This window comes from Microcaecilia unicolor, chromosome 5 (genome assembly GCF_901765095.1).
Source record: "Microcaecilia unicolor chromosome 5, aMicUni1.1, whole genome shotgun sequence".
NCBI classification, from domain to species: domain Eukaryota; kingdom Metazoa; phylum Chordata; class Amphibia; order Gymnophiona; family Siphonopidae; genus Microcaecilia; species Microcaecilia unicolor.
In genome coordinates, this window is record NC_044035.1 from 16,787,304 (window position 1) to 16,811,837 (window position 24,534).

General features: G+C 49.1%; 1 protein-coding gene across 15 annotated transcripts in view; it reads left to right on the top strand.

Annotated features, from left to right (window-relative positions):
* The window catches only part of LOC115469908 (actin-binding LIM protein 1-like), a 238,620-nt gene that overhangs the window by 26,101 nt on the left and 187,985 nt on the right, over window positions 1–24,534 (top strand). For all 15 annotated transcript variants that reach the window (XM_030202674.1, XM_030202680.1, XM_030202679.1 and 12 more), the window contains 2 exons: window positions 5,221–5,347; window positions 10,186–10,279. In XM_030202674.1, coding sequence (XP_030058534.1) covers window positions 5,221–5,347; window positions 10,186–10,279 — 221 coding nt within the window. The remainder of the gene's footprint in view (window positions 1–5,220; window positions 5,348–10,185; window positions 10,280–24,534) is intronic.

Consider the following 24,534-nt stretch of genomic DNA (forward strand, 5'->3'; position numbering starts at 1 on the left):
GTCTGCCTCAATTCATTCATCAAAAAAACAGCACCAGGGGCCTCAAAAAAAGGGGACATAATTCTTTAATCGTACACTTTTAAAGAATAGTCTTCAAGACCCGACACGAGCCGTGTTTCTGCGCACAGTGCCTGCGTCAGGGGTCTACATCAAACACAAACAATAAATTAAGAACAAAACAGTATTTAACATAATACAACAGATATATAATAAGATTAAAAAATTACAACTAATTTACGTCCTACTTGGAAACCAACTCGTTTTAGGGGGTAGAAGAGAAAGTGTGGCAGTGCTGTTACAATCCTTTCACTAACTTCTTTCCCTCCGAGTCCCAGCAATTAGTTGCGAGTTGAAAGCCGTTTGTTTCACGAAACTGACAAATTTGTAGGGCTTTTAGGTGGTTTCATTATAAGTAGTAAAAGAGGTATAGTGTGATTAAACCCCTCTTAGTTTTACCCCTGACACAACCTTTGGGTGAAACACGGCCATGTCAGACCAACCAGTATTGGATATATTTTTTTGCATCGCTCTAGACTCCTGAGGCAGGCCTGTGGCCGAAACACAGTACTGTGTCGAGTCTGCAATAAAGTTTACTCCTTTATATACCATCATAGTCTCAGGGTCCTGAAGTCATTGGTCCACTTCCCACTTTGTTTTTCTGTATCTTTACCCCATGGGATTTTGTGTTCATCCACTCTGTGGAGAGCTTTCCCTGATAATCTGGCACATACAACACATCTTTCATGGGAATCTCATGTATGTTTCTAGCAGTGATGATGCATGTTACCCACCTGTTTTCTAGTCCTATTACAATGATTGAACATAAGAATAGCCATACTGGGTCAGACCGATGGTCCATCTAGCCCAGTATCCTGCTTCCAGCAGTGGCCAATCCAGGTCACAAGTACCTGACAGAATCCCAAAGAGTATCAAGATTCCGGAATCCCAAGGAGTAGCAACATTCCGTGCTACCATTCCCAGGGCAAGCAGTGGTCTCCCCCATGTCTATCTCAGTAGCAGACTATGGACTTTTCCTCCAGGAACTTGTCAAACCTTTATTAAACCCAGATACGCTAACCTCTGTTACCAGATCCTCCGGCAACGAGTTCCAGAGCTTAACTATTCTAAGCGTGAAAAAAAATATTTCCTCCTATTTGTTTTAAAAGAATTTCCATGTAATCTCATTGTGTGTCCCCTGGTCTTTGTACTTTTTAAATGAGTGAAAAATCACTTTTACCCGTTCTATACCACTCAAGATTTTGTAGACGTCAATCATATCCCCCTTAGCCGTCTCTTTTCCATGCTGAAGAGCCTTAACCTCTTTAGCCTTTCCCGAAATGAGAAGCTTTCCATCCTCCTTATCATTTTGCTCTTCCATATAGAAACAAGACGGCAGATAAAGGCCATACAGCTTATGCAGTCTTCCCATCCATACCATTTACTCTCTCTTTCTGTAAGAGATCCCACGTGCTTGCCCCACGCTTTCTTAAATTCAGATAGTCTTTGTGCAAGGAAAACGTCATTTATTGCACTGTAATTGGTGTCTGTGAAACTTTTTGCTGCCCTGAGTCAATCCACCAACTCTGAGCAGTCTCCACTTACTACTACTTTTCATTTCTAAAGCGCTACTAGACGTACGCAGCGCGGTACACTGGATATAAAGAGACAGTCCCTGTTCGACAGAGCTTACAAGCTAATCAAGACAGACAAACAGGACAAATAAGAGATAAGGGAATTAGTAAGGTGGGAATGATAAAACATGGGTTAGGAATTAAAAGCAGCCTAGATTTGAAGACGGCCAGAGATGGAGCTTGACGTACCGGCTCAGGAAGTCTATCCCAGGCATATGGTGTGCAGCAAGGTAAAAGGAACGGTGTCTGGAGTTAGCAACTCTGAAAGCAAAACTCCAGAATACCACCCAAACTTTCCAATGCTCCAGTGGCGTACCAAGGGGGGGGGGGGTCGTGGTGGGGGCGGTCCGCCCCAGGTGCACGCTGCTGGGGGGGGGGGGGGTGCTGCGCGCCCCTGTCCTTCCTTCGTTCCATGCTCCCTCTGCCCCGGAACAGGTTACTTCCTGTTCCGGGGCAGAGGGAGCATGGAACGAACGAAGGACAGGCGCGCGCGGCACCCCCCCAGCGGCGTGCACTCGGGGGGGGGCGCTGCACATGGGGCTGGGTGCATCGGTGTTCCCCCCCGGGTGTCAGCCCCCCTAGGAACGCCACTGCAATGCTCAGTACTAATGGCATGCAAATTTTATGTGTGCTGTAAGCACTGAGCATTGGGAAGTAAAAGGGGGGGGGGGGGGGATGTGCCTAGCACACGTGCACCCTTCTTGTACTGCTTCTGAACAGCTCCTTCCCCCAGAGTTTGGTGAGTCTGTTGTTACTGCCAAAATTTCTATTTCCCTTCTTGTTAGGCTAAAGGCCTTCCTGTTTGATGCTGCTTTTAATTCCTAACGTCACCTGCTCGTAACCTTTATCTTGTCTTCCTCTCTTCAATAGTCCCTTTTTCCTTTGTGTCCTATCTGTCTGTCCTACCCTTATCCCTTTTTTGTCCTGTCTGTCTGTCTTGATTCAGATTGTAAGCTCTTCTGAGCAGGGACTGTTTTCTTCATGTTCAATTGTGAAGCGCTGCGTACGACTGGTAGCGCTATAGAAATGATTTGTAGTAGTAGTAGTTATGGGTTTCTACAGATCATACATATAAAACAAGAACTTCATTCCAATCGGAAAGGAAAAAATACCCCTCCTAATCCTAGGAGTCCCAATTCCAACCTATTTCAAATGAGAGGCATCCCAAGCGAGAAGCAAGTCCCTATCTGAGCCGTGACCCGAAGGATCCCGAACTGCACAAAACCAGAGCCACCTTCATTGTATGTATCCAACGGGCATGGTGGGGATTTAAAGACGGTCACCCTCTTTCCCGCTGCTGAGGCTTCCTTGCTTCGGCAGAAACCCTAACGCCAGCTCCGAGCTGGCTTAGGGTTTCCTGCGGTAAGAGTGCCCTAGTTTTACTGTGTTGTTTTTCAAGCATGAGGGGGGAATGGGGAATGACCTCATTTAAATGTGATTTGAATGCGACTTGCATTCCCTCAGCATGCTCGTTATTCCCTGCGGTGGGGGGCCTTTGACCGTGGTGCACCGGCAAACAGGGGCGCTAGTCCAGCACTAATGGTCTCTGGTTCCAGCGTTTGCCTCTGAGCATCAGGGCCTCAGTGTTTCTTTGGCTCTTTCTACATTTAGCATTGGTTGGGTCTCAGCCATAATGCCCTGCCTTCTTGCTAAGACACTGCTCTGACACACTACGTTTCTTTCAGTGCTGCACCTACTGGCAGCATTACTACTCTACTACTCATCATTTCTATAGCGCTACTAGACGTACGCAGTGCTGTACACCTGAACATGAAGAGACAGTCCCTGCTCCACAGAGCTTACAATCTAATTAGGACAGACAAATAGGACAAATAAGAGATAAGGACAAAGAGTAGCAAGATTCCGGAATCCCAAAGAGTAGCAAGATTCCGGAATCCCAAAGACTACTTACTACTTATCATTTCTATAGCACTACTAGACGTACGCAGCGCTGTACACCTGAACATGAAGAGACAGTCCCTGCTCCACAGAGCTTACAATCTAATTAGGACAAACAGGACAAATAAGGCATAAGGACAAAGAGTAGCAAGATTCCGGAATCCCAAAGAGTAGCAAGATTCCGGAATCCCAAAGACTACTTACTACTTATCATTTCTATAGCACTACTAGACGTACGCATCGCTGTAACTTGAACAAGAAGAGACAGTTCCTGCTCGACAGAGCTTACAATCTAATCAAGTCAGACAAACAGGACAAATAAGGTATAAGCACAAAGAGTAGCAAGATTCCGGAATCCCAAAGTGTAGCAAGATTCCATGCAGAATCCCAAAAGTAGCAAGATTCTGAAATCCCAAACACTACTACTACTTATCATTTCTAAAGCGCTACTAGATGTACGCAGCGCTGTACACCTGAACATGAAGAGACAGTCCCTGCTTGACAGAGCTTACAATCTAATTAGGACAGACAAACAGGACAAGTAAGAGATAAGGACAAAGAGTAGCAAGATTTCGGAATCCCAAAGAGTAGCAAGATTCCGGAATCCCAAAGAGAAGCAAGATTCCGAAATCCCAAAGACTACTACTACTTATCATTTCTGAAGCGCTACTAGACGTACACAGCGCTGTACACTTGAACGTGAAGAGACAGTCCCTGCTCGACAGAGCTTACAATCTAATTAGGACAGACAAACAGGACAAACAAGAGATAAGGGAATATTAAAGTGAGGATGGTAAAATAAGGGTTCTGAACAAGGGAACAAGGGTTAGGCGTTAAAAGCAGCATCAAAAAGGTGGGCTTTTAGCTTAGCCTTCTGCACTCCACACACTGACACCCTGCTTTAGCGCTATACACACTGCCATACATACTGCAGCAGGACATGTTTATCCACTCCTACCCTAGCTGAGATAATATTTAACCATCTCTCTGACCTCATGTGCAACTTTCTTTAAATCAGTCACCTTACTCTCTAACTCCTCCTACTCTCTTACCTATCTATATGCTACATCTTTGCTTTACCCTTCACTATCAATTATAATGTTGTATTATGTATTGTGTTGACATTGCAAGTATTATACTATGCCAATACTTTGTGTTATTATTTTAATATTTTTACTGCTGTAATTGCCTATTGCTCATGTTTGATTTATTCTTACTGTACATTGCCTTGAGTGAATTCCTTCAAAAAGGCGGTAAATAAATTCTGCATCCATCATTATTCTGCTGTGACACCCAGCACATCCCTCAGTACTGCACCATGCTGGGCGTCGTCTTCTTTGTTTTTTTAGGGTTTTATTGTGTAATCCAGTGGTTCCCAAACCTGGTCCTGGAGGCACCCCAGCCAGTCAGGTTTTCACAATATCCACCATGAATATTCCTGAGAGAGATTTGCATACACTGCCTCCACTGCATGCAAAGCTCTCTCATGAATATTCACTGTGGGTATCCTGAAAACCTGGCTGGCTGGGGCGCCTCCAGGACCCGGTTTGGGAACTACTTGTGCAACCACTTGGGTGTCAGATTTGAAGGGATTTTTCTCATTTTGTAGCGTAAAGCAGGCTTTTTGTCTTAAGTCAGGCACTTTACAAATGATTTTAAAAGTGTATGTTGTCAATGTGTTTTGTTTCAGGCTGTGCTGGCTGTGGAAGAGACATTAAAACTGGACAAGCCTTACTCGCTCTGGACAGACAGTGGCACTTGGGGTGCTTTAAATGCAAAGCCTGTGGCAAGCTTCTCACTGGGGAATACATCAGCAAGTAAGCACCTCCTCTTACAGCTCTGCACCCTGCCGAGCACATGAAAAGCTCATGTAGGTGCCTGTAATGTTAGAACTGTGCACTGGGAGCCTGCAGCAACAGAAACGTGTGCTGGACCTGACAGTGTGAGATCCGAGCACTGCGTGTTGCACTGGGCCTTGCGGAGCCAGCAAAGACTGCTGGCATGTCTCAGTGCCTCCTCTCAGGGCTGCCGAGAGACTGGGCCGGGCCCGAGACAAGGCCGCCCCGCCTCGGCCCCCCGCCACTGCCCCCCCCCCCCCCCCCCCCCCGCCGCTCTCCTCACCGCTGCAGTCCGCGGTCTCACCTGCCTGCCTCCACAGCTCCGGGCCCCCTTCATTCAAAGCGGCAGTCGTGGATCGCGTCTCTTCTGGGCTTCCCTCCCCGTGTCCCGCCCTCATCTGATGTAACTTCTGGTTTCCGTGAGGGCGGGACACAGAGAGGGAAGGACAGAAGAGAGGCAATCTGCGACTGCCGCTTTGAATGAAGGGGGCCCGGAGCAGGTGAGACCGAGGACTGCAGCGCCGGCGGCCTGTCCCCGCTGCCGGGCCTGGGGAATTTTGCCCCCCCCTCTCGGCGGCCCTGCCTCCTCTGGCCTAACAAAGGTTTCATTACAACAACATAGCAAAACTTCAGCAGCGTTATAGGTGCGTTAACATTTTTAGCGCACGTTAACCGTGTACGTGCCTACAGTATCCCTATAGGTGCCTACATGGTTAGTGTGTGCGCTAAGTGTAGGCTCGCTAAAAACACTAACGCACCTTAGTAAACAGGACCAAAAATATCCTATTTAAAAATCTTAAAAAGCAGGAAACAGACCTGAAATGTCGCAACTTGGCAGCAGGCAAGGAAATCTTAGTGCCAACGTATATCGGACTCCATTCTTCTCATCGATCTAAAAAAAACCTCCCTTCAAAACGTTTTATTTCAACTTTTGTATACTGTGCACTCAAACTTCTTTAAATAATTCAAATCCTTACTGGGATTTTTCAATACGTCCAAACGTTAGACAGATATAGGAAGCACTTAGCTCTAAATTCTTGTACCCAGTGGGGCTCTCTGTTTCACTTTTATAAAATCTTCTTCATGGGACTAAGTTCTGAACTCATCAAATTAACTTCGTAATATTCAGTGCTGCTGGCCGGCTAAGTTCATAGTGGCCAAAAATAGGCCTGCTATTTGGGCGGCCCGATTTGGCCACCGAACTTAGCCGGCCAGATGCTGAATATCAGCGCTGACCAGCTAGCTGCTGAGTGCCAGGGCTGCCGAGAGGGGGGGCGGGGGGGGGCAAAATTCCCTGTTCCCACCCTCCAAGGGGGGACTGGCGAAGGGTCTCTCTCTCTCTCCTGCTCCTGATTGCATCCTGACAGGAGCGGGAGAGAGAAAACTCCGACGCTGGGCCCCCCTCCAGCGCTGCTCTTCTCTCACCTCTATCTACCGCCGTGCTGCCGAGCGGCTGCTTTTCCCCTCAGGCACGTGCTCGGTTGAAACAGAGCATGTGCAACAAGAGAAGAAAAGAAGCAGGAGTTGGACAGGCATGGAGTGAAGAGCAGCACTGGGGTCTTCCGCTGGCGGGGCTTCGGAATCCCTGCCAGCCCCAAGGTTGGCAGTGGTGATCCTGGGGGGAGAGGGAGGCAGCGGCGAAGATCTTGGGGGGGGAGGGGGGCCCTGCCCTGGTCCCGGCTCAGTGTCTCGCCGGCCCTGCTGTACGCTAATATTCAGCCGAGATAGCGTTGGCGCTCCTACATGACTTATCAAATGCGAATAGATAGGCTCCAAGTGCACGACTTTTCCGATGCGCTGGGCAAACGTTTTTGTCATGTTTGGGAGCCCTTTTTGCAGACCTTTACACCTCAGGGCCAGAAGTCGGTTACTTAATTGTTGAATTACTCTTAAATTTTTTTTTTCTCTTTAATATTTGCTCATCATCCATCTTATTTGTTATTAACAGAACCGTTCTTGGGGGAGAGAGGGAAGGGAAGGTGGGGTAGGGATCAGGGGGTTAGATGTTGGTTTCTGGCTTGGAAGAGTTAATGGGCAAAATATATCTATGGCTTTTGCTTTCTGGTTGGTTTGTTCTCTCTCTCTCTCTCTGTATGTGTATGTCTATCTATCTATCTATCTATCTATATCTGTGTGTGTGTGTGTAGAAAAAATGGGACCCCTAACATTTTTCCGAATAACCCCAAAATTAACAGGTATTGCTGCAAGATGCAGTAAAAAATTAATGGTCCTTCTTTTCAAAATAATGCCATTCAGGAACTGACCATTAAGATCCGTTTTAGCAAAGAAGATAAAGTTGCAATTAAATTTTTGTGACAAAATAAGGCACATGGCACATGGCACAAAGCATTTGCTAAGGGCGTTTCCTAATGGAGGTGGTACTAAATGTTTAAACAATAGTAAAATATTTTGAAACTATGTAAGGGGTCCTGTTTTCCCAGACACCATGTGTGTGTGTGTCTGTACATATATATATATATATATAGCACACGTTGTGGGTTGTTTGAGTTTGTGTAGCTGTCAGGACCTATTGTTTTGCTTTAACTGCAGCTGCTGTTGTCCATCCCCCGGAAGCTGCTGCTCTAGGCGGCTGCCAAGTCTTGCCTAATGGTTGGGCCGGCCTTTTGTGATGATAATAAGCAGTGGTGTGCTGGTAAATTTTTAACAGGCTCTCTCCCCAGTCCACCTCTGCGCGCCCCCCCCCCACAACAGGCTCTCTCCCCGGTCCACCTTTGTGCCCCCCCCCACAACAGGCTCTCTCCCCGGTCCACCTCTGCGTGCCCCCCCCACAACAGGCTCTCTCCCCGGTCCACCTCTGTGCCCCCCCACCCCCCACAACAGGCTCTCTCCCAGGTCCACCTTTGCGCCCCCCCCCCACAACAGGCTCTCTCCCCGGTCCACCTTTGTGCCCCCCCCCACAACAGGCTCTCTCCCCGGTCCACCTCTGCGCGCCCCCCTGCCACAACAGGCTCTCTCCCCGGTCCACCTCTGTGCGCCCCCCCCCCCCCACAACAGGCTCTCTCCCCGGTCCACCTTTGTGCCCCCCCCCCACAACAGGCTCTCTCCCCGGTCCACCTCTGTGCCCCCCCCCCCCCCACAACAGGCTCTCTCCCCGGTCCACCTTTGTGCCCCCCCCCCCACAACAGGCTCTCTCCCCGGTCCACCTCTGCGCGCCCCCCTGCCACAACAGGCTCTCTCCCCGGTCCACCTCTGTGCGCCCCCCCCCACAACAGGCTCTCTCCCCGGTCCACCTTTGTGCCCCCCCCCACAACAGGCTCTCTCCCCGGTCCACCTCTGCGTCCCCCCCCCACAACAGGCTCTCTCCCCGGTCCACCTCTGTGCCCCCCCCCCCCCACAACAGGCTCTCTCCCAGGTCCCCCTTTGTGCCCCCCCCCCCACAACAGGCTCTCTCCCCGGTCCACCTCTGCGCGCCCCCCCACAACAAGCTCTCTCCCAGGTCCACCTTTGCGCCCCCCCCCCCCCCACAACAGGCTCTCTCCCCGGTCCACCTCTGTGCGCCCCCCCCCCCACAACAGGCTCTCTCCCCGGTCCACCTTTGTGCCCCCCCCCACAACAGGCTCTCTCCCCGGTCCACCTTTGTGCCCCCCCCCACAACAGGCTCTCTCCCCGGTCCACCTCTGCGTGCCCCCCCCCACAACAGGCTCTCTCCCCGGCCCACCTCTGCGTGCCCCCCCCCACAACAGGCTCTCTCCCCGGTCCACCTCTGTGCCCCCCCACCCCCCACAACAGGCTCTCTCCCAGGTCCACCTCTGCGCGCCCCCCCCACAACAGGCTCTCTCCCAGGTCCACCTTTGCGCCCCCCCCCCCCACAACAGGCTCTCTTCCCAGTCCACCTCTGCGCCCCCCCCAAATTGCAGAGCTGGCTATAGCCAGGGAGAGAGCCTGGGTACTCTCTCCCCGCCCCGCCCCTGTGGTGCAAGGCAAGCCGGCTCTGCTCTTCTGCTCTGCCCCCACCCCGCCCGAGCTACAGGGTCCCAGTCTCTGAGTCCAGTACGTACCTGAAGAAGGCAACCTGGTTGTCCAGTGGATTCTTCAGGGCAGGCAGGAAAGATCCCCAGTCTTTCCTGCCCACTGCCGGCGCTGACTCTCCCGCGGCGCTACTGCATCACTCTTCAAAATGGCCACCAAGACTTACAAGGGTGGGCTCCAAGACTTCAGCAGAAGTCTCGCGAGGTCGCCGCTGGAAGTCTTGGTGGTCATTTGTAAAGAGTGATCCGGCAGCGGGGGGAGGGTCAGCGCCGGCAGCGGGCAGGCAAGACTGGGGATCTTTCCTGCCTGCCCCGAAGAATCCACTGGACAACCAGGGTGGTTGCCTTATTCAGGTATGTACACTGGACTCGGAGCCTGGGACCCTGTAGCTCGGGGGAGGGAGGGAGGAGAGCCGACTCGCCCTGAAGAACCACCTCGCAAGATGGTAAAAAATTTAACAACTGGCTCTTGCGAGCTGGTGCGAGCCGGCTCCAGCACACCACTGATAATAAGCTACCCGGTAATCAGATGCTAAAGTCCCCATGTACCAGGTTTCCTGGTGTAATATTAGGACACGATGGCTTCCTGCTAAAGTTTAGCTGCACCCAGTATTAAGTGTACACAGATACAACCTGTCTCATCTGTAACACTTCAATTAGACCGTCTCTGACTTTGCTGAACTCCTCCAGGCTTATGGGCATATCTTCAGCAGTCACAGATCAGCTGGGCTTTTCCTCCAGTAGCCCAATTTCACCTTCAGTGTGGTGCATGTTTCAAAGGTGACCACTGGTGTGTGGAAAGTGATTGTGCTTTTGGTTTCTCTTCAGGGATGGAGCCCCATACTGTGAAAAGGATTACCAAGTCCTGTTCGGCGTAAAGTGTGAGTCCTGTCACCAGTTCATTACTGGCAAAGTCCTGGAGGTAGGTAGCATCTGTTATTATTATTATTAACATTTGTATAGCGCTACCAGACGCACGCAGCGCTGAACACCTGACATAGAGAGAGACAGTCCCTGCTCAATAGAGCTTACAATCTAAAAATACAGACAGACAAGACAATTAAGGGCGAGGGAAGTACTGGGTGAGAAGGAACAATGGGAGGGCACTTGAGTAGTGGCTAGGAGCCAAAACATTCCATCTGGAATCTCCAATAGTAGCAACATTCCGTGTAGAATCTCCAATAGTAGCAACATTCCATGTTCCACTGCACTAACCACTAGGCCACTCCTCCACTGGCAACATTCCATGTAGAAGCCTCCCCTTACAGATGAGCAACGCGGCCGCGCAGGCTTCTGTTTCTCACAGAAACAGAAGCCTGCGTGGCCGCGTTGCTGATCTGCAAGGGCAAGCTTCTACATGGAATGTTATTATTATTAACATTTGTATAGCGCTACCAGACGCACGCAGCGCTGAACACCTGACACAGAGAGACAGTCCCTGCTCAATAGAGCTTACAATCTAAAAATTCAGACAGACAAGACAATTAAGGGCGAGGGAAGTACTGGGTGAGAAGGAACAAGGGGAGGTAATTGAGTAGTGGTTAGGAGCCAAAAGCAGTGGTGAAAAGGTGGGTTTTCAGCGTAGAATATATAGAATACCGTTACAATATCTCTGGAGCAGCACTTGTATAAAGAGACACAGGAAGGACACTGACGTCACCCTGAGAGCACTGGGGGGGGGGGGGGGGGATGACCACAAACCAAGGGATACCTCTTTTTCTTTAAGAGTCATTTGCTTAGAGACCTGATTAACTTTTAATGCATACAGCACCTCTAGCGCTTAAATTCCAGCTAATTCTTTGGAAAAAAATTGGCTGAGGATGTACACACACTCCCCAGGATTTTGCACAGAATATGAAGGATTGCAGATATCATCCATCTCCTGACTCTGGTACGCATGCTGACAGTCTAGATTTCTGCAGGAGTATATGCTGCAGACTTCTCACTCTCTGGGTCGTTCCCAAGCATGCGTGTATCACAAAAAGATTGGAAATGAGGTCACATCCTTCCTTACTGTGTGAAAGTTTGCAGCTCTTCCGAATGCTGGGTAAACGGGAGTACATCAGAAAACGCTTTGCGCTGGATGCGCAGGTTCTGTTGAAAGGGAAGGGAAATGGGACTTGATATACCGCCTTTCTGAGGTTTTTGCAACTACATTAAAAGCGGTTTACATATATTCAGGTACTTGTTTTGTACCAGGGGCAATGGAGGGTTAAGTGACTTGCCCAGAGACACAAGGAGCTGCAGTGGGAATTGAACTCAATTCCCCAGGATCAAAGTCTGCTGCACTAGCCACTAGGCTACTCCTCCACTAGCAACAGTCCATGTAGAAGCCTGCCCTTGCAGATCAGCAATGCAACCACGCAGGCTTCTGTTTCTGTGAGTCTGACGTCCTGCACGTACGTGCAGGACGTCAGACTCACAGAAACAGAAGCCTGCGCAGCCGTGTTGCTGATCTGCAAGGGCAGGCTTCTACATGGAATGTTGCTAGTGGAATAGCAGCATTAACATTCCATGTAGAATCTCCAATAGTAGCAACAGAACCTCAAATAGTAGCAACATTCCATCTAGAATCTGCAGTAGGGAAAGGGAAATGGGACTTGATATACCAACTTTCTGAGGTTTTTGCAACCACATTCAAAGCGGTTTACATATATTCAGGTAGTTATTTGTACCAGGGCAATGGAGGGTTAAGTGACTTGCCCAGAGTCACAAGGAGCTGCAGTGTGAATCGAACTTGGTTCCCCAGGATCAAAGTCCACTGCACTAACCACTAGGCTACTCCTCCACTCTAGTGTAACCTCTTGGGCACACTGTTCTAGAATGTCCCTCATTCTACAATTTATGCATGTAACCGTTTCCCTTACCTTCACCCCATGTGTACACCCACTTTCAAACTATCCGGCATCACATTTAAGCACTGTGTTATAGAGCAGCATGTAGTCCAGTGGTCTCCAACACAAGTCCCTGGAGGCCATGTTTGTGGCCTGATAACTGAAACAGAAAAATAAAAGGTAGAGAAAAGGCCCCAAGAAGCTCCTCTGGGTTGCGTGTACCTGTGTGCCATGTGTGGTCACATTGACGTGCATGTGTACGAACGTATTTGCCAATGCTGATTTGCATCTGTATTCTATAACAGAATCTTGGCACCTTCTTTCTGGAATTATCCCCTGTCAGTACAATATAATGCTTGGCTGCTCTGCACTGGCTTCGCCTCCTTAGGAAGGAAATCGTGTGCAAATGAGCTAACAGCGAGCAGCTCATTTGCATGCGATTTCCTTCATGCAGGCCCGTTCCTTTCCGAATCGCTAAGGGATCGGTAAGGGAAGGGCTTTTTCCGTTCAGTTAGTGCATCAGTTAGTCCACTGCAGTGCCCCCTAGGGTGCCCGGTTGGTGTCCTGGCATGTCAGGGGGACCAGTGCACTACGAATGCTGGCTCCTTCGACGACCAAAGGGCTTGCATTTGGTCGTTTCTGAGACGGGCGTCCTCGGTTTCCATTATCGCCGAAAATCAGAAACGACCAAGTCTAAGGATGACCATCTCTAGGGACGACCTAAATGTCAAGCTTTGGGTGTCCCAGACCGTATTAGCGAAACGAAAGATGGACACCCATCTTGTTTCGATAATATGGGTTTCCCCGCCCCTTCGCAGGGACGTCCTGCGAGGACGCCCTCAGGAAATCTTGGGCGCCCCGCTCGATTATGCCCCTCAATGTGATTTACAGTTAAGATGGGTTATTTTACCACAAATTATGCTATTTTAGCAGAGGGTCTCATTTCATAAAATGGGACCCTGTTCTATAGCACAATTTATATAAGATATCAACGTGGGCTACTATTATGACGGGTTAACTTCTCCTCTTATCATGGATGGACCTTATTGCTGGATTACTGAGGACTATTTTGGACTAACGTATTGTGGATTATTATCGTGGTTGGACCTATTGCTGGATTATCGTGGATTAACCTATTGTGGATTATTATTGTGGATGGACCTATTGCTGGATCGCTGAGGATTACTGTGGAATATTGGGGATCACCCAATTACCGGATTACGCTAGCAGATTGGGATCGACTGGTGGCTGGAGGAGCAGAACCAGAGGACAACGGTCAAGGGCAAGTGACTGTAACCTAGATTTTCATCAGCTCTTACCTGGATAAGACTACCTTAGCACACTATCCGGGCAGTGCCAGGGTGGTCTGGAGGTGGAGTCTGGGAACATTGATAGCGGCGGTAACATTGTAGCTAACTGGATAATTTGGGTCAGACATAAGTCTGTCCTAAATTAATCGGGTAGCTATCTGAGTTCTGCTGCTGAATATCAGTAGTACCCAGGCAGCCACCTAATAGCCGGATGTTACGTGCTGGTATTTAGTTATGGCCCAGAGCTGACTATCCAGGTTTAGAAAAGCTCATAGCTGACAGTGTTTTTAAAAACCACCAGTCCTGAGGGCTCATGATTGACTCTTTAGGTGTTTGTTGGCAGTCTGAAAGAAAAAGCTGTTTATTATGGCTCCGCTGTACATGGCAAGCCTTTGGTTATGCTTCTGACGCACCTAGCTTTCTTTGTCATGTGTCCCTTCAAAGTCCTCTTCCTTTCCACTATGGATGGAAAAAGAAAGCCTGCACTCTACAGCTTCTTTCTTGCAGGCTGCCAACATCCATTTAGTCTCCCAGTGGACCTTGCTGGGTTCTCCTTTCCCATTAAAGCATCTGGTCTTTAGTGCTGTCGCTGTGTGCTGTCCCCCGATTCACCAGTGCTGGCAATCAAAGCCTGAAGCCACCAAAGCAAAATGTAATGTGTGAAACTTTTATCTGCCTGGTCACCAGCAGAGAGCAGCAGTGAACAGCTCCGGCTACAGAGTAGAGCCCAGGGCTGCACCCTGCGTGCAAGAGAGAAAACCTGGAGCAGCATTTCGGTCAGATGCAGAGCTCCTATAGGTGTCCTGGGACCGGGGAATACTAGAATCTTTGCAGGCTGCCACACTTCATTTCTTCTTCATTCTTTCTTCTATTCATTACTTTGAATGTTTTAGGGATTTCTTTCTTCATGTTATACTAACACTGTAGGGGAAGCTTAGCCGAGATTGGGTGGCAGAGCCGGTGGTGGGAGGCAGGGCTAGTGCTGGGCAGACTTATACGCTCTGTGCCCTGAAAATGGCAGAAACAAATCAAGGTCAGTTTTACACAAAAAGTAGCACATGTGAGTTTATCTTGTTGGGCAGACTGGATGGACCGTGCAGGTCTTTTTCTGCCGTCATCTACTATGTTACTATGTTATGTTACTATTGGTTGAGTACACTCGAAGAAAGAGCGGAGATGGCCAAGTGGGGGATACAAGGAGGCACTTTAGTAGGTCCATCATGGAAAAACAAGCTTTATTGATCACAAGCTCACATCAAGCAAGGGGTATCCAAAACATAGACCCTATTTAATTAAAGAGACAAACCCCTTTTGTTGAACAAACACAGGGGCCCTTTTGCTAAAGCATAGTGCATGTTAACCAACATTAGAGCACTCTGAGGGATGATTTTTATATATGGCGCTGAAAAAAGTGCTATTCTGTAAGCTGCACTTAAAGTTAGGCCCGGTATATAGAATGGAGTTTACACCCGGGACTTGCGTCTAACTTTAGGCGTGGCCATTGGCCCTCCCATTTCTGTGCCCCCCTATTTTTACTCACTTATAAAATGTAGACCCAGATCCTGCACCTAAATTTACACATATAAGTTCCAATTAAATCTAATCGGTGCCAATAATTGCTGGTTGAAAAGCCAATTATTGGCACTAATTGGCTCAATTATTCAATTAAACTGCATTTGCAAATTGGAAATGCATGCAAATGAGGACTCGAATGCAGCTCTGCAAAAACAGAATGAAAGCATCGTGAGCGTGTGAACCAAGGGAAAAAGGGGATCTTTTACCAAACTGTGGTAAAACGTGTCCTTAGCGTGTCCTTACGTGGGTCATTCCCACACGCTAAGGCTAGGGTTACCATATGTCCGGTTTTACCCGGACGTGTCCTCTTTTTGAGGACACTGTGGGACATCTGGGTGGGTTTTGCCAGCCTGCCCATTTCTCTGGGTTTGCAGACGGACGGATGGGCAGGCTGGCGGGCAGACAAGCAGGTGGGACTCGGGGTGTCCTATCCTCCCCTCCCCTCCTTTACCTTATTATTGTGCCCTGGTGGTCTAGTGGCCTCCGGGGCAGGAAGGAGCCCCTCTTTCCTGCCTGGTGCAGCTGCAGACCTCTTGCTCCCGGCGGACAGAAAACAGAGGGTAGGGTTAAATGGTCATAGACAAAACCGAAATCTTAACACTTGACTGATCAACCTCCTTACTAGAGATGAACAACCACTAAAACTTTAATCCTTATTTCGAATTTGATCTCTTTAGTCGATGACCTAATGTATGGTACAATCCAAGTTATTATTCAGGAACCTTATAATGTATCCTTTTTTACCATGTATGTATGCACATGGTATATATACATACCATGATCTATTCCATGTATGTTACGTTCCATGTATGTTACCATGTATGTATGCACCTTAACACAATACCATTTGTAATTCTGTTATCTGGAAATGGCAACCGCCATTACGGCAAATGTAAGCCACATTGAGCCTGCAAATTGGTGGGAAAATGTGGGATACAAATGCTACAAATAAATAAATACATTTCTCTCAATGGAGGAGGGTGAACAGTGGAGTGCCGCAGGGATCTGTACTGGGCCAGTGTTACTTAACATATTTATAAATGATATGGAAATTGGAAAAACGACTGAAGTGATTAAATTTACAAAACAACTAAAGGTTGTTAATACACATGCGGACTCTGAAATATTGCAGGAAGACATTAGGAAATTGGAAGACTGGGCATCCAAATGGCAGATGAAATTTAATGTGGACAAATGCAAGGTGATGCACATTGGAAAGAATAATCCAAATCGTAGTTACCTGATGCTAGGGTTCGCCTTCGAGGTCAGCACCCAAGAAAATGATCTAGGTGTCATTGTAGATAATACGCTGAAATCTTGTGTGCAGTGGCGGCCAAAAAAGCAAACAGGATGCTAGGAATTATTAGGAAAGGGATGTTAAATAAGACCGGAAATAGTATAATGCCTCTGTATCGCTCCATGGTACGACCGCACCTTCAGTATTGTGTTCAGTTCTAGTTGCCGTATCTCAAAAAAGATATAGCAGAATTAGAAAAGGTTCAAAGAAGAGCGACCAAAATGATAAAAGGGATGGAACTCCACTCGTATGAGGAAAGGCTAAAGAGGTCATTTATTTATTTATTGCATTTGTATCCCACATTTTCCCACACATTTGCAGGCGCACTGGGCCATATTCTATAACTAGGCGTGTAAATTTTGGGACACCCATGAAACACCCATTTTCCCCACCCATAACCATGCCCCCTTTTGCCTGCACGCGTTAGAAGTTCAGTGCGCATTGTTGCAGAATACGCTGAGCAAGTTGTGCGCCTAAATTCTAATCAGTGCCAATTAGTGCTCATTATTGCTTGTTAAGTGCTGTTATCAGCGCTCATTAGCTTAAGCTTGATAAGTTATGTGCATTGTTATAGAATCCACACTGATTTTGGTCTGCATCTCTAGGCATGCTATATATAATTCAGGATTATGCATGTAACTGTCACTATTGCAAGTATTCAATATCATATGTGTGCACTCAGAACGTAAATGTAGGTGTCACGTTATAGAATAAGATGTAACTGGGTGAAAAACAATGGAAGAGAGGTCGAGGCATTCCTCAAAAATGCTTTCTATATCCAGTCCAGTGGTATCATATTCAGTGTCATTTGGTTTAATTTGTGTAGACGCCTCCGTCAGCACAAATACCTATCTTAAATCTACTCACACACTTTTTAGCATAGGTGTAAGTATAGGCGTGGATAAATATCTAAATAAAGATAACCAAGAAAATATATAAGAACATAAGAGTAGCCATACTGGTTCAGACCAATGGTCCATCTAGCCCAGTATCCTGTTTCCAACAGTGGCCAAGGCAGACCTGGCAGAATCCCAAATAGTAGCAACATTCCGGAATCCCAATGAGTAGCAAGATTCTGGAATCCCAAAGAGAGCAACATTCCATTCTACCAATCCCAGGGCAAGCCAGTGGCGTAGCTATATGGGGCCACAGGGGCCTGGGCCACCGTAGATTTGGCCCTGGACCTCCCTGCCGATGACCCTCTTGACCCCCCCCTACCGCCACCAACGCTCCCCTGCCGTCGGCTACCTTTGCTGGCGTGGGAACCCCAACCTCCGCCAGCCGAGGTCCTCTTCTTCCGGATCAAGGCTTCGTTCTGTTTCTGTGAGTCTGACGTCCTGCACGTACAATGTGCAGGACGTCAGACTCACAGAAACAGAACGAAGCCTTGCAGATCAGCTTGCAGATCAGCCAGCGGCGTTGCTGGCTGATCTGCAAGGCTTCGTTCTGTTTCTGTGAGTGGCGTTGCTGGCTGATCTGCAAGGCTTCGTTCTGTTTCTGTGAGCGGTGTTGCTGGCTGATCTGCAAGGCTTCGCACTGTTTCTGTGAGCGGCGTTGCTGGCTGATTTGCAAGGCTTCGCTCTGTTTCTGTGAGCGGTGTTGCTGGCTGATTTGCAAGGCTTCGCTCTGTTTCTGTGAGCGGCGTTGTTGGCTGATCTGCATGGCTTCGTTCTGTTTCTGTACATGTAGGACGTCAGACTCACAGAAACAGAACGAAGCCTTGCACCGGAAGAAGAGGACCTCGGCTGGGGGGGGGGGGTTGGGGTCCCCCACCAGCAAAAGTAGCTGGCGGCGACGGCGGGGGAGGGTTTGCGGCGGGAGGGGGGTCGAGAGGGTCATCGGCATGGGTGGGGGGGGGTCAAAGTTGTTGTTGGTGGTGGTGGCGAGGGGGGGGGGGATCAAAACTGGTGGTGGTGGGGCCTAAAATGTGCCCCCTCACCTCGGGCTCTGGACCCCCCTCCCGCCGAAGTCTGGCTACGCCCCTGGGGCAAGCAGTGGCTTCCCCCATGTCTATCTCAATAGCAGATACGCTAACCATTGTTACTGCATCTTCCAGCAATGAGTTCCAGAGCTTAACTATTCTTTGAGTGAAAAAATACCTCCTCCTATTTGTATTAAAAGTATTTCTGTGTAATTTCATTGAGTGTCCCCTAGTCTTTCTACTTACCTTTAGTTGCACCGTGAGGCCTTGGCCTCTTCTAGGAAATAAAGTTACTGGCCTAAGCGGGAAGGCCAGTCTTAGAGAAGGGAAGCCCGAGACTGCATTGTAAAATAGATTGTCCACGGCAGTGTCCCCTGCGTTTGCTGCAGGCCCTGCTTGGTTCTACTAAAGCTGATTCAACTCACACTGTGTTTTTTGGGATCTGTAGGAGCTGTAATGTTTGATCCTTCAGGTTATCTGGTTAACTGATTGCTTACAAAGTTTGTTCTCTGAAAACTTGATTTCTTTTGATACGAATCTTATCCAAGTAAATAAAAAAAGCCATGGTTTCTGAAAGAGGAATTATATTTTTGTCACAGCAGGTCACCATATGTTGTTGCCAGGGAGGGTGTGGTCTGGCTAGGAGAGGTTTGTGTTCATTTCACAGCACATAACACCCATGTGGGGCAGTTCAGACAGGCTTGTCTCTAGGATTCTCTGTTGAGAAGGGTAAGGAGGCAAACTTTAGGGCAGTGGGAGTGGTGAGGATTGGAAGGAAGACAGGGAGGTGGCTGGAGAAAAAAAAAAGATGCTTTTGCGTTTTCTACATTTACTGCTTTCATACACGCAGCGTGTCTGCGAGACATCTGTAGCATGTGCAGAGCAGCCACGCATAGCGATTGGCTGTTCTGCGCATGCTTAGGGTTACCATATGTCCGGATTTACCCGGACATGTCCTCTTTTTGAGGACATGTCCGGGCAACTAGGCGGGTTTTGCCAATCTGCCCGTTTGTCCGGATTTCTGGACAAACGGGCAGGCTGGTGGGCGGGCCGTCCTATAGGGGCTACATGCACTGTGCAGGACGTAAGGCATCAGAAACAGATGATCACACAACGAAGGCGCCGGAGTCAACCGGCGCTGAAGAAGACTCTTCGACTGCCGGGGTTTGGGGACCCCCGCCAGCAAACAAGGTACCTGATGTGACAGCAGGGCAGGGGGCGGGGGTTTGCGGCGGTGGTGGTGGGGTTTGCGGTTGTGGTGGCGGGGGGGGGGGGGGGGGCGCCGGCAGGGGGAGGTGGCTAAACAGTGCCCCCTCACCTTGGGCTCTGGACCCCCCTCCTGCCAAAGTCCCCAATCCCTACCAGCCAAAGAGTCTTCTTCAGCGCCGGTCAACTCTGGCGCCTTCATTGTGGGATCATCTGTTTCTGACGCCTTACGTCCTGCATGGGGCTACATGCACGGTGCAGGATGTAAGGCATCAGAAACAGATGATCACACAACGAAGGCGCCAGAGTCGACCGGCGTTGAAGAAGACTCTTCGACTGCTGGGGTTTGGGGACCCCCGCCAGCAAAAAAGGGACCTGATGCGACAGCAGGGCAGGGGGCGGGGGTTTGCTGCAGTGGTGGTGAGTTTTGCGGTTCTGGTGGCGGGGGGGGGGGGGGAGGTCGCCGGCTAAACAGTGCCCCCCCCACCTCTGCCCCCCCCCCGCCGAGGTCTGGCTACGGCGCTGACACGCAGTAAGTGCAAAGGCTGTGGCTAACTCTTGGGTGTATGGCCAGTATGCTCCTTGTAATTACTGAATAGAAAAGGTCTTTATTGCACATTGAGTTTATTCTCAATTAGCATGGATATATGTGCTAACTGCAGAAGTGACAGTACACGACAAATATACACAAACTGCAAGGTGCAGTCCAAGCCTATTCTGCACCCATAACCGCCCAGTTCCCGCATGCAGTTGGCACACACTGTCCTCCCAGCATGGTCAGGGCCTCCAAGAGACAGAGCCAGGACAGGGCCACCGCAGCCGTCTTCACCGCCGCTTCGCCCCACTCCCTCCACTCAGGCCCCCCCTGCCCCCCACTTGGGCTGCAGCCACCGCACCTGCCCCCTTACCTTCCTGCATCTGCTTCTCCCTCGGTCTGTCACTCTCCTGCTCCTGTGTGCCGGGACCCGGGCCATCGCATTAACGCAATCACCCATGTCCCGAAACACAGGAGAGGTAGAGAGACAGACCCTGGAGGCCGGGCCTGGGGAATCTTGGCCCCCCCCCCCCCCACTCTCGGCGGCCCTGAGTATGGTAACAGTTACTGTGCTTGTGTGCTAATAGCATGGACTAATTTGCATGTTGACTGCTTAGCACTCTTGATTAAAGAGCCCCTAAGTCCTATTTCTGCTTTTCTGACCCTACCATGTGCCTCGGACAACAGATTTTTGAGTGGCTAAATAGAATCTCCTAGAAATTAGGCCTTTACATTAATCACGCTGTGGGGCTGGATCATTTAAAATCCTGGGTCTAGCTGTCAAATTCCTGAGGTTAGCTGGATAGACAATTTCAAAAATGTATTCCATGATAAAGTGACATCTAAGGACCAGTTAGCCTCTTAAGATGTCCTGGTGTATCTCAGTGACGATCCTAGGTCGGCTGCCACCCGGGGCGGATCGCAGATGCGCACCCCCCCCACCCCCCGGGTGCATTCTTGGCTGCTTGGAGCAGCCGCGCGGCTCTCGGCTCCGCTGGCTCCCTGCTCCCTCTGCCCCGGGACAGGAAGTAACCTGTTCCGGGGCAGAGGGAGCAGGGAACCAGCGAAGCCAACAGGTGCACGGCTGCTCTCTGCACCTCTCCAGCAGCGTGCACCCGGGGTGGACCGCCCCCACCGCGTCGCCCTTGGTACGCCGGTGGTGTATCTACACTAGCTCTGGTTACAGCCCCTCCTTCCTTCTTGGTATCACCCTCAGGAGCTCTCCCAGCTGTCAGCTGTACCAACTTGCCCTCCTGCAGAAAATTGATTCTTATTCTTTTTGTCCTAAACCGGGGACACCCTGCTGCCGATGCTGTGCTGAGGACATACCAGTGCCTACTGCTGCTTCATGCTGGTGTCTTGGCGTACCAAGGGGGGGGCACGCCGCTGGGGGGGTGCCGCGCACCTGTCGGCTCTTCGTTTTCATGCTCCCTTTGCCCCAGAACAGGTTACTTCCTGTTCCGGGGCAGAGGGAGCATGAAAACGAAGAGCCGGCAGGCGCGGCACCCCCCCTCCCCCAGCAGTGTGCACCCGGGGGGGGGGTTCTTTCGCCAGGGGATCGGGGGTTCTTTCGCTGGGGGGGGGGCATCGTGCTGTTCCGTGGGGGCACTGCACCTGGGGGGCGGGGCGCATCAGCGATCCGCCCCGGGTGTCAGCCCCCCTAGGAACGCCACTGCATGACACAGCTTTTCCAGTGTTTGTTCACTCTCCCTTATGGCCCAATAACATGCCTCCCAGATGGGCATCTGTATTTCCATGCCTAACCCAATACCCAGTCTCCTCCCCCCTTTATTTAACTCACTTTTCCTCCACCTTCCCTTACTGGACAACAAAAGTGATGATGTTATAAAGCCTTTGTATCAGATCGCACCTCAAATATTGTGTTCAATTCTGGTCGCCGCATCTCAAAAAAGATATAGTGGAATTAGAAAAGGTACAGAGAAGGATGACGAAAATGATAAAGAGGATGGGACGACTTCCCTATGAGGAAAGGCTAAAGTGGCTAGGGCTCTTCAGCTCAGAGAAAAGACGGCTGGGGGGAGATATGATAGAGATCTATAAAATAATGAGTGGAGTGGAACAGGTAGACGTGAATCATTTGTTTACTCTCTCCAAAAATATTTCTTCACTCAACGTGTAATTAAACGCTGGAATTCATTGCCAGAGAAAGTGGTAAAGGCGGTTAGCTTAGCGGGGTTTAAAAAAAGGTCTGGACGGCTTCCTAAAGGAAAAGTCCATAGACCATTATTAAAACGGACTTGGGAGAAAATCCACTGCTTCTTTCTAGAATAAGCAGCATAAAATGTACTGTTTTGGGATCTTGCCAGGTATCTGTGTCCTGGATTGGCCACTGTTGGAAACAGGATGCTGGGCTTGATGGACTTTTGGTCTCTCCCAGTATGGCAATGCTTATGTACTTATGTACTTGGGATTCTGAATGGAATGTTGCTACACTTTGAAACTCTGCTTGGAATCTTGTTATTCTTTAGAATTCTAGAATCTTGCTACTCTTTGGGGTTCTAGTGGAATGTTGCTACTATTTGGGTTTCTGCCAGGTACTTATGACCTGGATTGGCCACTGTTGGAAACAGGATGCTGGGCTTGATGGATCTTTGGTCTGTCCCAGTGTAGCAATACTTATGTACTTATGCCACTATTAAAACTAGGGAGAAAAGGGGGTCCCCACTCCTTCCACAATAATGCAAGCAAAACAAACACAGGGTGGAAGAGAACCAAGTCCAAGTGACCAGCCCAAACACAGAAGTAAGAGCTCCAAAGCAAAATACAATCCATAAACAATTTAAGGAGCTCTAATAATTGACTAAGGACCCCTTTTACTAAGCCACCTAGGCGCCTACATGTGCCCAACATGCGCCAAAATAGACTTACCGTGTCGCTCTTACGGTAATTTAATCTTTGGTGTGCGTCCGCTACGCACATCTGTAAAAGAAGTTTTAGTGGACGTGCGCCAAGTGGCATCTCACGCGTGTAGGTCCTTACTGCCCAAAGTCTTTACCGCTAGGTCTATGGCTGGCGGTAAGGTCAGAGACCCAAAATGGACGTGCGGTAATTTTGATTTTGTTGCACATCTATATTCGGGAAAAAAAAGAGGCCTTTTTTCCAGGCGCGCTGAAAAAGGATTCTGCATGCGCCCGAACCCTCGCCTACACTACCGCAAGCCACTTTCCAGTGCGCCTTTGTAATAGGACCGCTAAATTTTGCTGCCCCCTCTCCCTAAAGAGGTACTTCCTTGGAGCTGTGCTTCTGCCTTCTCCATTTCATTCTTCCTTTCCTTGAGTTTCCACCTTTCTTCTGGAGAGCTCGTTCTGAAGTCCTAAGCCTCTCTGGGTAGATTTTCGTGTCATCCTCCTCTGAACCACTTCCATCCTTTCTCTAGTTCGTGCTTTTCATTTCATTGTGTGTTTGCATTGAATCTATCTTGTTCTTGGTATCATCCCATTCTGGCATTATTCCTTGTGTTTGCAGAGTGCAGTAGGTGGTGTGATGTAATATTTTCTTTATCTGAGAGCAGGGAGTGAAGCGGAGAACTGTAGATCATTCAATTAGCAAAGCTATCATTTCTAACCCTGCAGCGCTTGGTAACAACGTGGAATAAGTACATACATAAGTACTACTACTACTACTATTTAACATTTCTAGAGCGCTACAAAGTGTACGCAGCGCTGTACAAACACAGAAGAAAGACAGTACACAAGTATTGCCATACTGGGAAAGACCAAAGGTCCATCGAGCCCAGCATCCTGTTTCCAACAGTGGCCAATCCAGTTCACAAATACCTGGCAAGATCCCAAAAAAGTACAAAACATTTTATACTGCTTATCCCAGAAATAGTGGATTTTCCCCAAGTCCATTTAATAACGGTCTATGGACTTTTTCTTTAGGAAGCTGTCCAAACATTTTTAAAACTCCGCTACGCTAACTGCCTTTACCACATTCTCTGGCAACGAATTCCAGAGTTTAATTACACGTTGAGTGAAGAAAACTTTTCTCTGATTCGTTTTAAATTTACTACATTGTAGCTTCATCGCATGCCCCCTAGTCCTAGTATTTTTGGAAAGCGTGAACAGACGCTTCAGATCTACCCGTTCAACTCCACTCATTATTTTATAGACCTCTATCATATCTCCCCTCAGCCGCCTTTTCTCCAAGCTGAAGAGCCCTAGCCGCTTCAGCCTTTCCTCATAGGGAAGTTGTCCCATCCCCTTTATCATTTTCGTCGCCCTTCTCTGTACCTTTTCTAATTCCACTATATCTTTTTTGAGATGCGGCGACCAGAATTGAACACAATATTCGAGGTGCGGTCGCACCATGGAGCGATACAAAGGCATTATAACATCCTCATTTTTGTTTTCTATTCCTTTCCTAATAATACCTAACATAAACAGACGCTCCACATCGACCCGTTCCATTCCACTCATTATCTTATAGACCTCTATCATATCTCCCCTCAGCTGCCTATCTAGCAGTACCCTTGCTCT